At 40.6% G+C, this 12,935-nt stretch overlaps 1 protein-coding gene across 7 annotated transcripts in view; it reads left to right on the top strand.

Annotated features, from left to right (window-relative positions):
• Positions 1-12,935, top strand: part of LOC119650418 (IQ motif and SEC7 domain-containing protein 1) — a 238,119-nt gene that overhangs the window by 182,063 nt on the left and 43,121 nt on the right. For 5 of the 7 annotated variants that reach the window (XM_038053220.1, XM_038053219.1, XM_038053218.1 and 2 more), the window contains exon 2: positions 5,070-5,674. The exons of the other annotated variants lie outside the window; for them this stretch is intronic. In XM_038053220.1, coding sequence (XP_037909148.1) covers positions 5,445-5,674 — 230 coding nt within the window. In that variant the 5' untranslated portion in view covers positions 5,070-5,444. The remainder of the gene's footprint in view (positions 1-5,069; positions 5,675-12,935) is intronic. 7 annotated transcript variants of the gene reach the window in all.

The following is a 12,935-nucleotide window of genomic DNA, read 5'->3' as shown; positions in this document are numbered from 1 at the left end:
ACCGTCCGGCTCCTTCCACAGTTCGAGCTCTATCTTCTTAGCAAGGAGAAGCACCCGAAGGTAATGGGCAGCACGGCTCCGCGTGTCCGTACTCCTCAGCATCTCTTCGACAATGTTGTCTGGAAGTTTTAAGTTTAAGTTTTTTATTTACCATAGTGTCTTACTTCTAATACATTATTAATTACTTTCTAGCTTAGATATTAAGCTTAACTAACTTAACTTTATTTCAATGGGTGGCTATTACAATTGTTTGGCCTACCCGACCTTCTGTGTAATTCTTACGTTAATTGTATTGATTTAATACATGGATCTTCACATTTATTTTCAACTGCTCTGAATTATTTCAAGACTGCGCTTGCACTAAAAGCGCCAGAAGGCATTACTTACTTACTTAAATTAACTAAGCCTAAACTTAATCTAACTTACTCTAACAATAAATACTTAAACCTACTATTTACAATAGCACATAACATGTCTTGTGCTTAGCCTCGATGTACCCCTACCAGGCAGGGAGAATCATATAGGGAAAGGATGGCTGGTTTAAGAGCTTCGCTCACTATTTGGCAGGGCCTTAGGTAGTTGGCCAATGGGAAGGTGCTACCCTGTTGGTAGAGTTGCCGGATTAGTGGATTTGGATGGTTCTCCGCTCTTTCGAAGAACCGTTCCACCAAGTTGAGAACGAATTCTCGAAGAGGTTGTACCTTGGCGCGCCGATATACCTCGGCGTTTTTTCCAACCTTCTTGATTTTCCAATTATAGGAAAGACCAGTGCAGTATCTTAATATCCGGCGTTCGAATGCCTCACATTTGGACATGGTTCGGGTGGAGCAAGTGATCCACGTGGGCGCTCCATAGCAGATAATGGGTCTGATCAGGGTCTTGTAGAGAGTCAGTTTGGCTTTGGTGCTGAGTCCTACCTTCTTTCGAAGAAGAAAGTAGATCCTACTGAATGCACCGCGTGCCTTACCGATCGCGAGCTCAAGATGTGGCTTAAACTTAAGGAGTTCGTGAAGTTTAACTCCTAAGTACTTGATGGTCTGGGAATTGCTCACTATAGTGTTACCGATCTTCATTTTCAAGCGTATAGCTTTTCTATGGATTCCTCTAGAACCTAGGTATCTAGCTTTCCTCCGGAAGGTGCAGAATTGCGTTTTGGCCTCATTAATCTTAATACCCCATGCCAGGTAATATTTGCCAAGATCTTTCAAATGTCTCTCGACCGCTTTGGCTGCCCTGTTGGGGTGGAGGCTTGAAGCGAAGATGAGTGTATCATCGGCATATTGAATGAGTTCGGTGCTGGTCTCAGGAGTTGGGACGTCAGCCGTGAAGATATTATAAAAGGTGGGTCCAGAAATGGATCCTTGCGGTACTCCCGATGTTACCGACAAGAGATCGGAGAATTCATTCCCCACACTGACGTAGAAATACCTATCTTCGAAGAAGCTTAGTGCAATTCTAATGATCGGAATTGGGAACTCAAGATCTATCAGTTTGTAGATTAGTCCGTTTACCCATACGGAGTCAAAGGCCTTTTCTAAGTCTAATGCCCATGCTACGGTCGGTTTATTATTGACGTTAAGTCTTGCTACGACGGTGTCGTGAAGGTAGCTAAGTGCATGTTGAGTTCCGTGCTTGCTGCGGAACCCGAACTGATGGTTCGGTATAATCTCTTTGAGGTTGCAATATTGGACTAGCCCGATTGTCCATGCTCTCTCAAAGAGTTTGCCTAAATTGGATAATAATGAAACGGGTCTAAAGTTGTTAGGCTCAGTAGAGAAGCCTTTTTTCCGGATCGCAATTATTTTAGCTACTTTCCAGGTGGTGGGAAAATAGCCATTATTTATGCAGTTATTAAATACTGCCAGCAAAAATTTGATGGAGACTCGGGGAAGTTGCCTAATTACGTAATTAGGAATTTCGTCAGGTCCGGCTGATTTTTTACCGTTTAGGTTTGAGGTCAAGGCGGTGAGTTGTGATAAACTCAGAAATTGTTGCGAATCCGTTGGTTTTACCGAGGAGTTCGTTTGGGAGAATGTTACTAATCTATTTGAATGCCTAGAGACAAAGTCGGCGATAGTTGTTTCAACCATCGACACTATTGCCGGGTTACTTTGAGGCGGAGGGGTATTGAGCTGAGACTCAAATGATTCCGCAAGGACTTGCGCCTTTCTGGCGTCTCCGCAGATTGGTTCCTTGTTCCTGGTAAGAACGAAATTATGGGACTTATTTTTCCCCGCTAGCCTATTTATATGTTGAAACATATCTGGCCCGGGTTTAATATCTGCGAGATTACGGGTTAATTCTTTATTGCGGAATTGCGCCACCATTTCCCGGATAATTGTACTCAGGCAATTAATCCGGGAGAGCAATGCTTTGTATTCAGCATTAACTTTATTTCCATTTTTATGGAAGTTGGCTTGAGGTTCCTGCGCCAAATCTGTCTGACCTTCATATGTAGCATGATATCATGCGGGAGTTTGTTGTATACAAACTCATCGACTTTGATAAGCCTGGTATTTCTGCGTGTAGCAGTATTGATGGCGTCCGTGGCCAAAATGATTGCTTCGTCGATTTCTTTGTCCGACAGATTGCGATCTGTAGCGAGTTTCTTCAAGTTCATCCTTGGTGCTAAATCTGACTTGAATTTGTCCCAATCAGTGTGGGCGAATGACCTGATGGTTATCTTAACTCGCTTCTGTAGTTGTGAAGTTGAGGCCATTTTGAGTTCAACTGAAAAATGGTCGGACATGCCTGGCAAGGTTTTGCAGGAAGTTACCTGAAAACTTTGCTTGGTTTCATCAGACAGCAGGAAAAAGTCAATGATGGATTGACTAGCGGGTCTTGTCGGCGAATCCGGCGAGACCACCTCAAGGTTGGCTGGCGTGAAAGGGTCGTGGATCCAGTTATACAGGGTTTTCCCATTTAAATTTTCTGCCTTATCGCCCCAGGATTTGTGCCGAGTTAAAGTCGCCACCGAAGATGATATATTTTGATTTTAACTGGAGATCGCCCAAGACTTTTAAGTCATGGCCCAGTTTCTCACTTGGGGAATTGTATTTGAAATAAACGAAAACTACCAAAATCCGTTTATTATCGATAGTTTTAACTATTGCCGCTGCAGCGGAACAGACTAGTAAGCCCTCGATGACGACTTCTTCAAAATGGTAGTCTTTTTTGACTAGAAGGGCAGCGCCCGTGTTGCTGTTATGCCGAATAGTGGTATATCCGGTGAAATTGACATTATGTCTGTGGTTTAGGTGGGTCTCCGAAACGCAAAATATGTCTGCTTTCAGAGTATCAACCAACGCTTGGGCAGTGGCACGTTGGGGTTGTCTGGAAACAGATCCCCTGTATTTAAATAGAGCTGCTGACGAATCCCATTCCGCGTCGTACACAACTCCTTCAATATCCGTAAGAGATAGTTCGGCACGTGGAAAGTATTGTCTAGTATGCCTAGAATGTCTTTCCATCTTATGGAATTAAAGGCGTTTCTGACGTCAACCGTTACGAAGAGCACCACCCGTCGAGTTCGGCGACTATATGCCTCCGCTCGTCGGACGGAACGTGCTTAATTTAACACTTTACTATAAAAACATTCATGTCCGGATGCCTTAGTGTCAGTCTAGCATAAGTCAATTCCGTCATCTAGGATCACGAATTGACTGATGAGAAATAATATGACTGACTGGTGATATTACGTGATTAAGCAAGATTGTTGTGGTCCAGAATTCCACCGATCAAGTGTTACAGTCTCCCGATTATCGCAGATCAGATAATGATTGATAAGAGAATGTGGAAAGCAATGCTACCCTGTTAAATTGGCGGTCAGTCGTACCAGTCTAACTGATATTATATTTGAAGATTTAAATAGCCTGTCTAGTTTGGCTCAATCGGTGCGTTACATGGCAAGTTTGGCATCATTTCAGCATCTCGCGCTCGATGCTCGTGTAAATTCCGTCTAAGCATGCAAGATAGCTTTGACCTTGTCGATTTAGTTTGAATTGCTTTTTGGTATCGAAAAAGATAACAAAAAAGGAATGTAAATCAGGATGTAAAGATCCATCCCATTTTAGTTCTTCTATCTGTCTAATTTGTTTTATTTGGAATAGGGAAATTGTGTATTGGTAGGTGACAGTAACCATTCCGAAGGACTATGTTGCTCCGTTTTGATGCTTACTCGTAAGACCCGTGACTATTGTGACAAAGGCAAGGGAAGCGAAATCCACTCGGCTCAGATCTTAAAAACCAGCCCGTAGCATTTGCGTTCGAGCATCTATAGCCCACCCTGCAACTAGAGACCGCCAATGAATTGTTTACATAGTTTCTGCAGCTTGGCTCTAGCTATAGCTAAGCATTCACAAAGGAAGTTCCTGAAGGTTCCTGCCTCCTCTTCGCAATTTAGGCAATGCGAATTGTAGTGATGCCGAGTCTGGCGGCATGCTCCCCAATTGGTCGATTCTCCATATATACGGGGGTTTGTTGTACGCATTCGCCCGTAAGCTCTCGCGATTGGATCTCATTATAGGAAGACCAAATAATCCCCTACTTGGCGTAGGTAGTGAGCCTTCGTGGCGCAGACTATCTTTGGTTGATCGGTGAAGAAACATTTATCATAGCCTTACAACAAGTCATCGCTCTGCCTCTCTGCCCTTCTCCGGTTCACTAAAATATAATTCGGTATTTATATTCATAGATATCTGTTAGGGAAGCTGGCCATTGGAGACATTCAAGAACTTGATCTTTCGGGAGGACAGACGCATTTAAAAAAAAAATCCCCTGGGAATCTGTTTATCTACATATGTATATTCATATATATATATTTGAAGGTGTTGAAATTACATATAATGACGTTATTTTCCTTCACGGCTTTGAAAAAGTAAATAAATATTGTTGTTCTTTATGATTACTAGTCAGACGGACTACAAAATGTTATCAAGACATTTTAACAATTTGTAACTGTTATCTAAAAATATTATATTCAATCTTGAGAGATAATCTGCTTGAGTAGACTTTGCGCGCTTGGAAGAGAAGCCAACTAGTGCTCCATTAAAATACAAATCTTTTTACAGATATGTTATTATCAAGAATCGATGAAATTTACTTTGTGAAATTGTAAGAAATTTTTTGAAATCATGCAACGAACTAGTAATTGTAGTACAATTATGAATCTGCGTTTAGATGTGTAAGAAAAAGAAACATTCTGGAATTGAACTGAGTTGATTACGACCAGTGGCAAAATGTTACCGATATTGAAATAAATTAGAACGAATAATAATACAACCTAAACCAAAGAGCACAAATCAAATCAGTAAATATTAAGTTTAGTGAATTCTACACCACAAAAAAAAATAAAAAATAACTAAAGAAAAATCTAAAAAATACGAAAATTACGAATAAAATTTAATGAAATAAACACGATTTAAAAATAAATAAATAAAGTAAAAATGTCCGAAACAGAATTAAGCACTCGACGCCACCGACCGATACCACCCACCGAATCATTTTTACAATATGGGAGCGGAAAACCACCACCCATTGTAGTGGTTGTTGGCGATGGTAGAAGTCGTGTGCGACGTGTAGTCCGACAGTCAACACGACATGTTACTGTTGTAAGCTATTCAACACGACATAAAGAAACACACAGTCATACATCACATCATGTTACGACTGTAAGGTAAGGTTGATTTTAAATATTTATTAAAAAGCTCAGTTTTAAGACATAAAATTTCATAAATTGTAAATTTTCCCATTTCTCCATGTGATTTAATTCAGAAAAATCCACTCTGCAAACAAAAGTAAAAAGATGGTTATTCCTTTTTTACTATATGAATTTTCATATTCAAAATTTGCCATTAGAAGCTTCAATAAGATTGTTATGAGATGGAAAATAAGAATACCAGGGCAGAGTTTCAAATTATCACATTTGCCTGGGTGAATCCTTTCGATCTCCTCGTTCAGAACAGTTGATAGTGGAATATATAATGTCACGCTAGTTCTAGTGCAAACGTTGCAAAATCAGGCCTTGGGCGCTACAATTAGTTAGGTTCTTCACGATCCTTGAATGCTCTGACACTTTCGTCAGGAGTGTTTCTTTTATCCCATCTGGTTCAAGAAATATCCAATGACAGTCCCATATCAATTGACTTAGTAAGTTTCCATTTAGTAATCCTAACACCGGTTCTCTGTCGCAACAGAAGGTGTAACTTTGTCAATTTTGCTACTGACACCCCTCTACTGGCAATAGAATATCGAATATTCGGACTGGATACGAGTATACACGCAAATTAGCTTACCACTGATTCTCAGTGACTATTTTTAAATTTCAGTGTTTATAAGCAAATTAAAAATATTTTTTTTTTTATTTTTCTTTCCAGGTAAGAAAAACTTGAAGGCCGTGAGACCAGTTATGTATGTTATGTATGTAATAACGTTAAGTATTGTTTAAAAGAAGAACTTCTCACATGTTCGTCATTATGTATTCATCCCAAGCATATACTTATATTTAAGACTCCTGTAGAAAATGCTGCCAAAGGGCTCTGTCAAAATAAGATTTCTTTTTTAAATTTTCCAATATTCTGCCAAAATACCAGCCAGAACTGTTCTCTTCAAAATGTACGATGCACCTTGGATCCAGGCTGGACCATTTGCGTATTTTTGTGTGACTTGAAGTTCATTGAGCTGCAGCAAGTTTATCAATAGCCATCCCCCCAACCAAACTATGTTGTCAGAGTTGTGTTCGCCCTTAGTTAATATTTTCTTATCCATACAGTCATCTGTTCTCCATCATTCAACTGCCTATATACAGATGATACGGAGCAAAAATCCTGACCAATTGTACATTTTTCCAAACTTTGTTTTATGATAAAGTTTAGATTTTTTTAAAAAAAACACATTTGCTTAATATTTCTTCCTGGCTGCTTTGATGCTGGCTTTTATTCTCACTCTGAGGGCTCCACGAGCGCGGTATTGTGATATTCAAATTTCGCCTGCTCGGATGCCTGAATTCTTTCATTGGAAATATATCAATGTTTCTGGGTTTTCTGGCTTGAAACAATAACAAATAAAGAACATCTTTGTAAGCCAAAATGGCAGTGGGAAGGTCATACATTGCGAATTATACCGTCCCACGAAACCCATTATACCAGGATGGAAGACGAGTGGTCGCCCTAGAATTACGAGGAGTAGAATGGTGGCCAAAGGGTTTCAAGGGTTTCTTCCCGGAAAGGTGTGAGGTAAGCATTTGTGGCAACATCCTTTGTGTCATTTCCCCTTTGTTTAGGAAATATTTATATGTACTTCCATAAACCTTTATGCCCCATAGCGCAGGTACCGTGGAAATTCCAAATTGAATTTTATTTGAATGTTATCACTTATCACTTGCATACTAACAATTGGGAAAATAATGGAACTAAGGCAATCAATCAAAAATATCAAATCATAGCAAGATTAACAAAAGGGGCCTTGCTATATCTTACAAACTCTACATGGAGCCACGAAAATATACAAACCTTCTTTACCGTGAAACTGGCTGTAATAAATTACAAATTACTGACTAGTAATTGATGTAATTTAATCAAACTCCAGTTTTCTCATCAAGCATTCCAACATTGGCATTACATTGTTTCAAATACTTGTAGAAATATATACATATGTACTTCAATTTCGGTTTATTTCCGCTTCTAATAATTTCCGCGTAGAAAGTATTGATCGATTAATTTCAAATGGGCCTTTGTTTCCCCCAATTTCGATAATGTCAATTACCAGTGTTTGAGCTAGTCGGTATGAAACTAATTAAAATGTCTTCAATCAATCTGTTTTTCTTTGATTGTTGAAGGTAAAAAAAGAAATCTGAGGAACCATTTTTACTATCAGCATGTAACGTAGTACCTCATAATAACATTTGCTTTTGTAATTGCTACGTAATTTGGAAATCATGACTTTCTTTGCATTTTGCATTTAGTTACACTTAATAATTAATTTTTTTCTGTGACTTTTTTTGATACGTTTGGTTATCACGTTTCCATACCTTCTGCAATATTGTGCACACTTTCACTTTGTGCCGAAATAGATAAAGCGTTAATCTCTATTAAGTGTTAATTTGCATGCATATGCAAGTGTATGCATATGAAAAAATCGAGGCTTATATTGATTATCGTAGATCCGGATGAATTCATATGACTGAATATTATTTTGCTTAAATATTTATAGAGCTACGCATATTGTTGATGAGGTGGGCCATATTTTTGAAAATATGCATACATCTTGAAATGTTTTTAGAATTTAATGAATTGAGTTATTGAAACTTATCGTATTGCAGTAAACACTATCCCTGTGTGCAATAGACAGTTAAAGCAAAATCGATAATGCAATTTAAAATAGATTTTCAAGGTAGTAATTTAACACCCCCAGGGTTAGTTCAACGACATACTATACAGAGTTTTCCAGGGAAGTCCAGAAAATTGAATTCAAATAGAGAAACCAATAAAATATCGAGCATAATCAGTTTATTTGTTTCAAACTTGGCGCATTTTTAGTAAATATGTTACTTGAAATCACTCAACATAACTGTGCTCAACTTCGATGTCTTGCTCAGGCGTGTGTTGCAAACCGACTACATAAGCATTCTAACTATTCCTTGTACATGTCGATTATTACTTTTTGAATAGTAGCCTAAAGCAGATCTCTTGTCTTCTGGAGTTTCGCCTCGACCTTTCTTCTTTTTCTTCAGTCTTTGTCCCGTTCACAAGCGGGGTCGGCTCGTCGTGATCGGCTTCGCCATTTAGCTCTATCGGATGCCTGATCTGGGTGCAATCTCGAGGCTTTCAAATCCCCATTCAGCGTATCAAGCCACCGTTACTTAGGTCTGCCTTTTGGTCGTTTACCATCGACTTCGATGTTCAGACCAATCTTTGCAAGTGAATTCTCGTTTGCACGAATTGCGTGACCATACCATCGAAGACGCCTCTCTCGCAACTTTTCCACGATCGGTGCAACCCCATAACGATCGCGGATATCCTCATTTCGGATGTGATCTAAACGTGTGACGCCACTAGTCCAACGTAGCATCTTCGTCTCCATTACCGCAAGACGCCGTTCATTGTCTTTTATGGTCGGCCAACACTCAGAACCATAGAGAGCGATTGGACGGACGACATTGCGGTAAATTTTAGATTTGAGACGTTCGTTGATACGTCGATCACAAAGAACATCAGTTCTGGAACGCCACTTCATCCAGGTTGCGTTAATGCGTGAAGCAATTTCATAACGCAGCTCTCCATTGGCTGATAGCGTTGACCCGAGGTATTTAAATCGCTCAGTTCTGGGCAGATCACTGCCGCTGACAGTGATTGTGCCTGTTTCATGGGGATCGGTCGTCAAAAATTCAGTTTTGTTTAAATTCAATCTGAGACCGTGTTGCATGAGGCGATCATTCCATTTTTGAACAAGTTGCTCGAGATCATTTTTGCTATCAGATGCTAGGAAAACATCATCTGCATAAAGCAGTGTGTAGGGCGCTGGACGTTGGATATCCCGTGTGACGGTGTCCATAACAAGGACAAAGAGGAGTGGTGAGAGGGCACTTCCTTGATGAACTCCAACAGAGACACGAAGCGGTTTTGATACACCCGCCATACTTCTAACTTTACTTTTCGGATCGTGGTAGAGCAATTGAACCCAACGCACGAGTTCTTCTGGCACGAAGTGTTGTCGTAAAGCATACCAGATGAGTTCGTGTGGTACACGGTCAAACGCTTTCTCTAGATCCAGAAATGCAATGTAAAGAGGGCAATGCTTCTCACGCTGTTTCTCCATGAGTAACCGCGCAGCGTGTATTGCGTCAGTAGTTCCGCAGTTCTTGACAAATCCGGCTTGATTCACGGTTATTTCAACAATTTCGCGAATACGGTTGTCAAGAATGCGTTCAAAAATCTTCATGGTATGGGAAAGTAACCGGATCGGACGGTAATTTGAACATTCTGCTGGGCTACCTTTCTTTTTCCATATTGGAACAGTGGTGCTTTCTTGCCAGTCAGATGGTGTTCTTCGTTCCTGAATAACCCGGTTAAAGAATTTACTGAGCCACAGTGTTGGGTTCCAGCTCTTCGCTTTCCAGAGCTCAGATGCGATGTCGTCAGGTCCTGTTGCTTTCCCCGATTTCATTTGTTTTATTGCCTCCTCGACTTCAGTTGCGCTGACTGGTGGAACTGCTCCAAATGTGGGCAATGATTGTGGAAGTGGAGGATGAGCAAATTCTTCAGTTGAAATCTGCTCGAAGTATTCTCGCCATCTATCCGTTGCGGCTCGACGGTTGGTAAGCAAAGTAGCGTTCTTGTCATTAACACAACAGAAGTGTTCGATATCCTGTGTGCGTTCATCACGGCTTTTAGCAAGTCGATACAGATCTCTCTCGCCATCCCGGGTGTCCAGTTTATCGTAAAGATTTTTGAAATGGTTCGCTCGGGTGACAGCGACCGTTTTCTTTGCTTCCCGGTTGGCATTCTTATAAATTTGCCAATTAGCAGGCGTTTTATCGTCGAGAAATTTGTGGTAGAGGCGTTTCTTTTCACAGACCTTCATTTCAACATCATCATTCCAAAGCCAAGTATCTCGGTTGATGTACCGCTTACCCGGCTTGGTGACCCCGAGGGTTGCAGAGGCCGCTTTGTGGATCGTGTCTTTCATTTGGTTCCATGATTCTTCCACATTCGTAATGGTTGGCAATCGTATGAGTGAGACCGCTTCTTCTTTCTTCTCACCAAATCGCCACCATTTAATGCGCGGCGGGCCAGTGCGTTCCTCACGCCGTTTTATCGGTGGCTTGATTCGCAGGACAGCAATCAACGGCCGATGTTGAGGTGCGATGGTCTCATAAGGAACGACTTTGCAATCAGTGACAGTGGTAAAATGTTGGCGTCTTATGAGAATATAGTCGATTTGCGTTTTATTGTTCCCACTATAAAATGTGGGAAGATGAGACAATCGTTTGATGAACCATGTATTCATAAGTACAAGGTCAGGGGTGTCCGCAAAATCGATTATACGCTCGCCACCTTCATTGCGCGCTCCGAACCCCTTTCCCCCATGGCACCTGTTACCGTCTGCCTTTTCACCCACATGACCATTAAGGTCGCCGGCAATGATTATAATCGTCAGCAGGCACGTGACAAGTCTTTTCATCGAGAATTTGCCAGAAGGCATCTTTCTCGGCGTCAGGTCGACCTGTCTGTGGTGCATACGCGGTGAAGAAGTGAATAGTGCGATCAGCTGATATAATGGTGAGCTTCATCAGCCGATCATCAAATCGTTCGACTTCTTTAATGGCATCACGGAAACCCTCTGAGATGGCAATGCCAACACCATATTGAGTGTGTGGGTTACCAAAATAGAGAAGTTTGTAGCCATTTTTACCGCGTTCGCGTTCACTGTCGCAGCTTTTGGAACCAGACCATCGGGTTTCTTGCAGAGCGCAGATGTCAATGCACCTTTTCCGAAGGACTCTTGCGAGTTCCTCGGTCTTTCCAGTTAGGGTACCAACATTTAGCGTGCAGACACGTATTTGTTTTGTTCGTTGTGTGCGGACTAACTTGCTTACGTCCTGACGCCGTCCATGCGTCAAGAACCCTTGCCCATTTCTCGACAGGACCGGGGCCCGTCCTGCCGCGTCGACTGAGGTGGACGCCCTAGCATTTCTCCGAGGCCTGTGACTTAATCCGATCATCATGTTTGTAACGACATTCTATGCATTTTCTTGGTCGACCTGTCGCGGGGCCTGTCACCAAGAGAGATCAGGTAGGATTTAGCATAGTAGAATAACTCCAACTATACTCTGTTTATTTCTTTCCCTGATCTCAGCATTTTATTTGTGTTTTATTGAGGATAGTACAGAGTACGTTGCCTCAAACCCTCCTCCTTTACCTGGGCTTGGGACCACCATACTATGTTAATAGCATGTCGGAGTTCTTTGCATTAACTATACTCTACACGTAGAAGTCAAAAGGATTACAGTCTGATCTGGATGACAGCCACAAACCTACAGATCAGTAAGTAAGGCAGGTTGCTATGACGCCTAGACTGGGTTTTCCTCGTTTTGTAAGCGGGAATTGAGTCTTACTAGGAGAGATAATTTTGTTTTTCCTGTTGTCATTAAATCGGGAGATTACCACCGTTTCCAAGCTTTAAACGTTCCCTATTTACGTTAATTCTTAGGCCCTCATCAAAGAAATGAGGTCTTGTAACATCCCTTCATTGCTTACGGTCTCGAGAGCCTTGATGGGAGCAAACTCCATCAAGGTTTCCCGGCTCCCAATTTGTTGGTAATCTCGTAGATTTGCGTTTTCCTGTTTTCAAACAACTAAATAATAGCATGTTATCATCAAATAATATTATATGCTGCACCAATTATCATATTTCCTTTCTCTTCTATTTTTTCCTTAAATTTACAGTAACCTTTTTATGACAGCTCAAAAACTTTAGAAGAAACCAAACTCCAGTGCAACTGAGTGGGTAAAGTGATTATTTTTGCGGTTAATGACTATCGAAATCTAAGCTTAAAGTTTAAAAAATGGGGTTTTTTGTCATTCAATATGGATTATGTTCGAGGTTTTCCCGTTCAATTTGGAATTCCAAATAGCAATACTATTGTTTTAATACTATTCAGACCTTCCACCATATTTTTACAATTAATTTAATTGAGTTTTAATATGTAGAAAAAAAATATGTCGAAAATCAAACCCAGTCTAGATGTATTCTAAAAAAAAGCATTCCAAGTAAATGTATCGGTTATTGTTAATGAATACCAATTATCTTTAATATTCACTCGGATGTTTTGAAGATTAAGCACAATTACTTGCTTATTTCAGCTCACCCATGTAGATTATAAAACTATCATATTGAAAACTATTTTCATTTTAAATACGCAATTGAAAGTCATTACG

Source organism: Hermetia illucens, chromosome 2 (assembly GCF_905115235.1).
Source record: "Hermetia illucens chromosome 2, iHerIll2.2.curated.20191125, whole genome shotgun sequence".
Lineage (NCBI taxonomy): Eukaryota > Metazoa > Arthropoda > Insecta > Diptera > Stratiomyidae > Hermetia > Hermetia illucens.
This window is presented reverse-complemented; position numbering and strand designations above follow the sequence as displayed.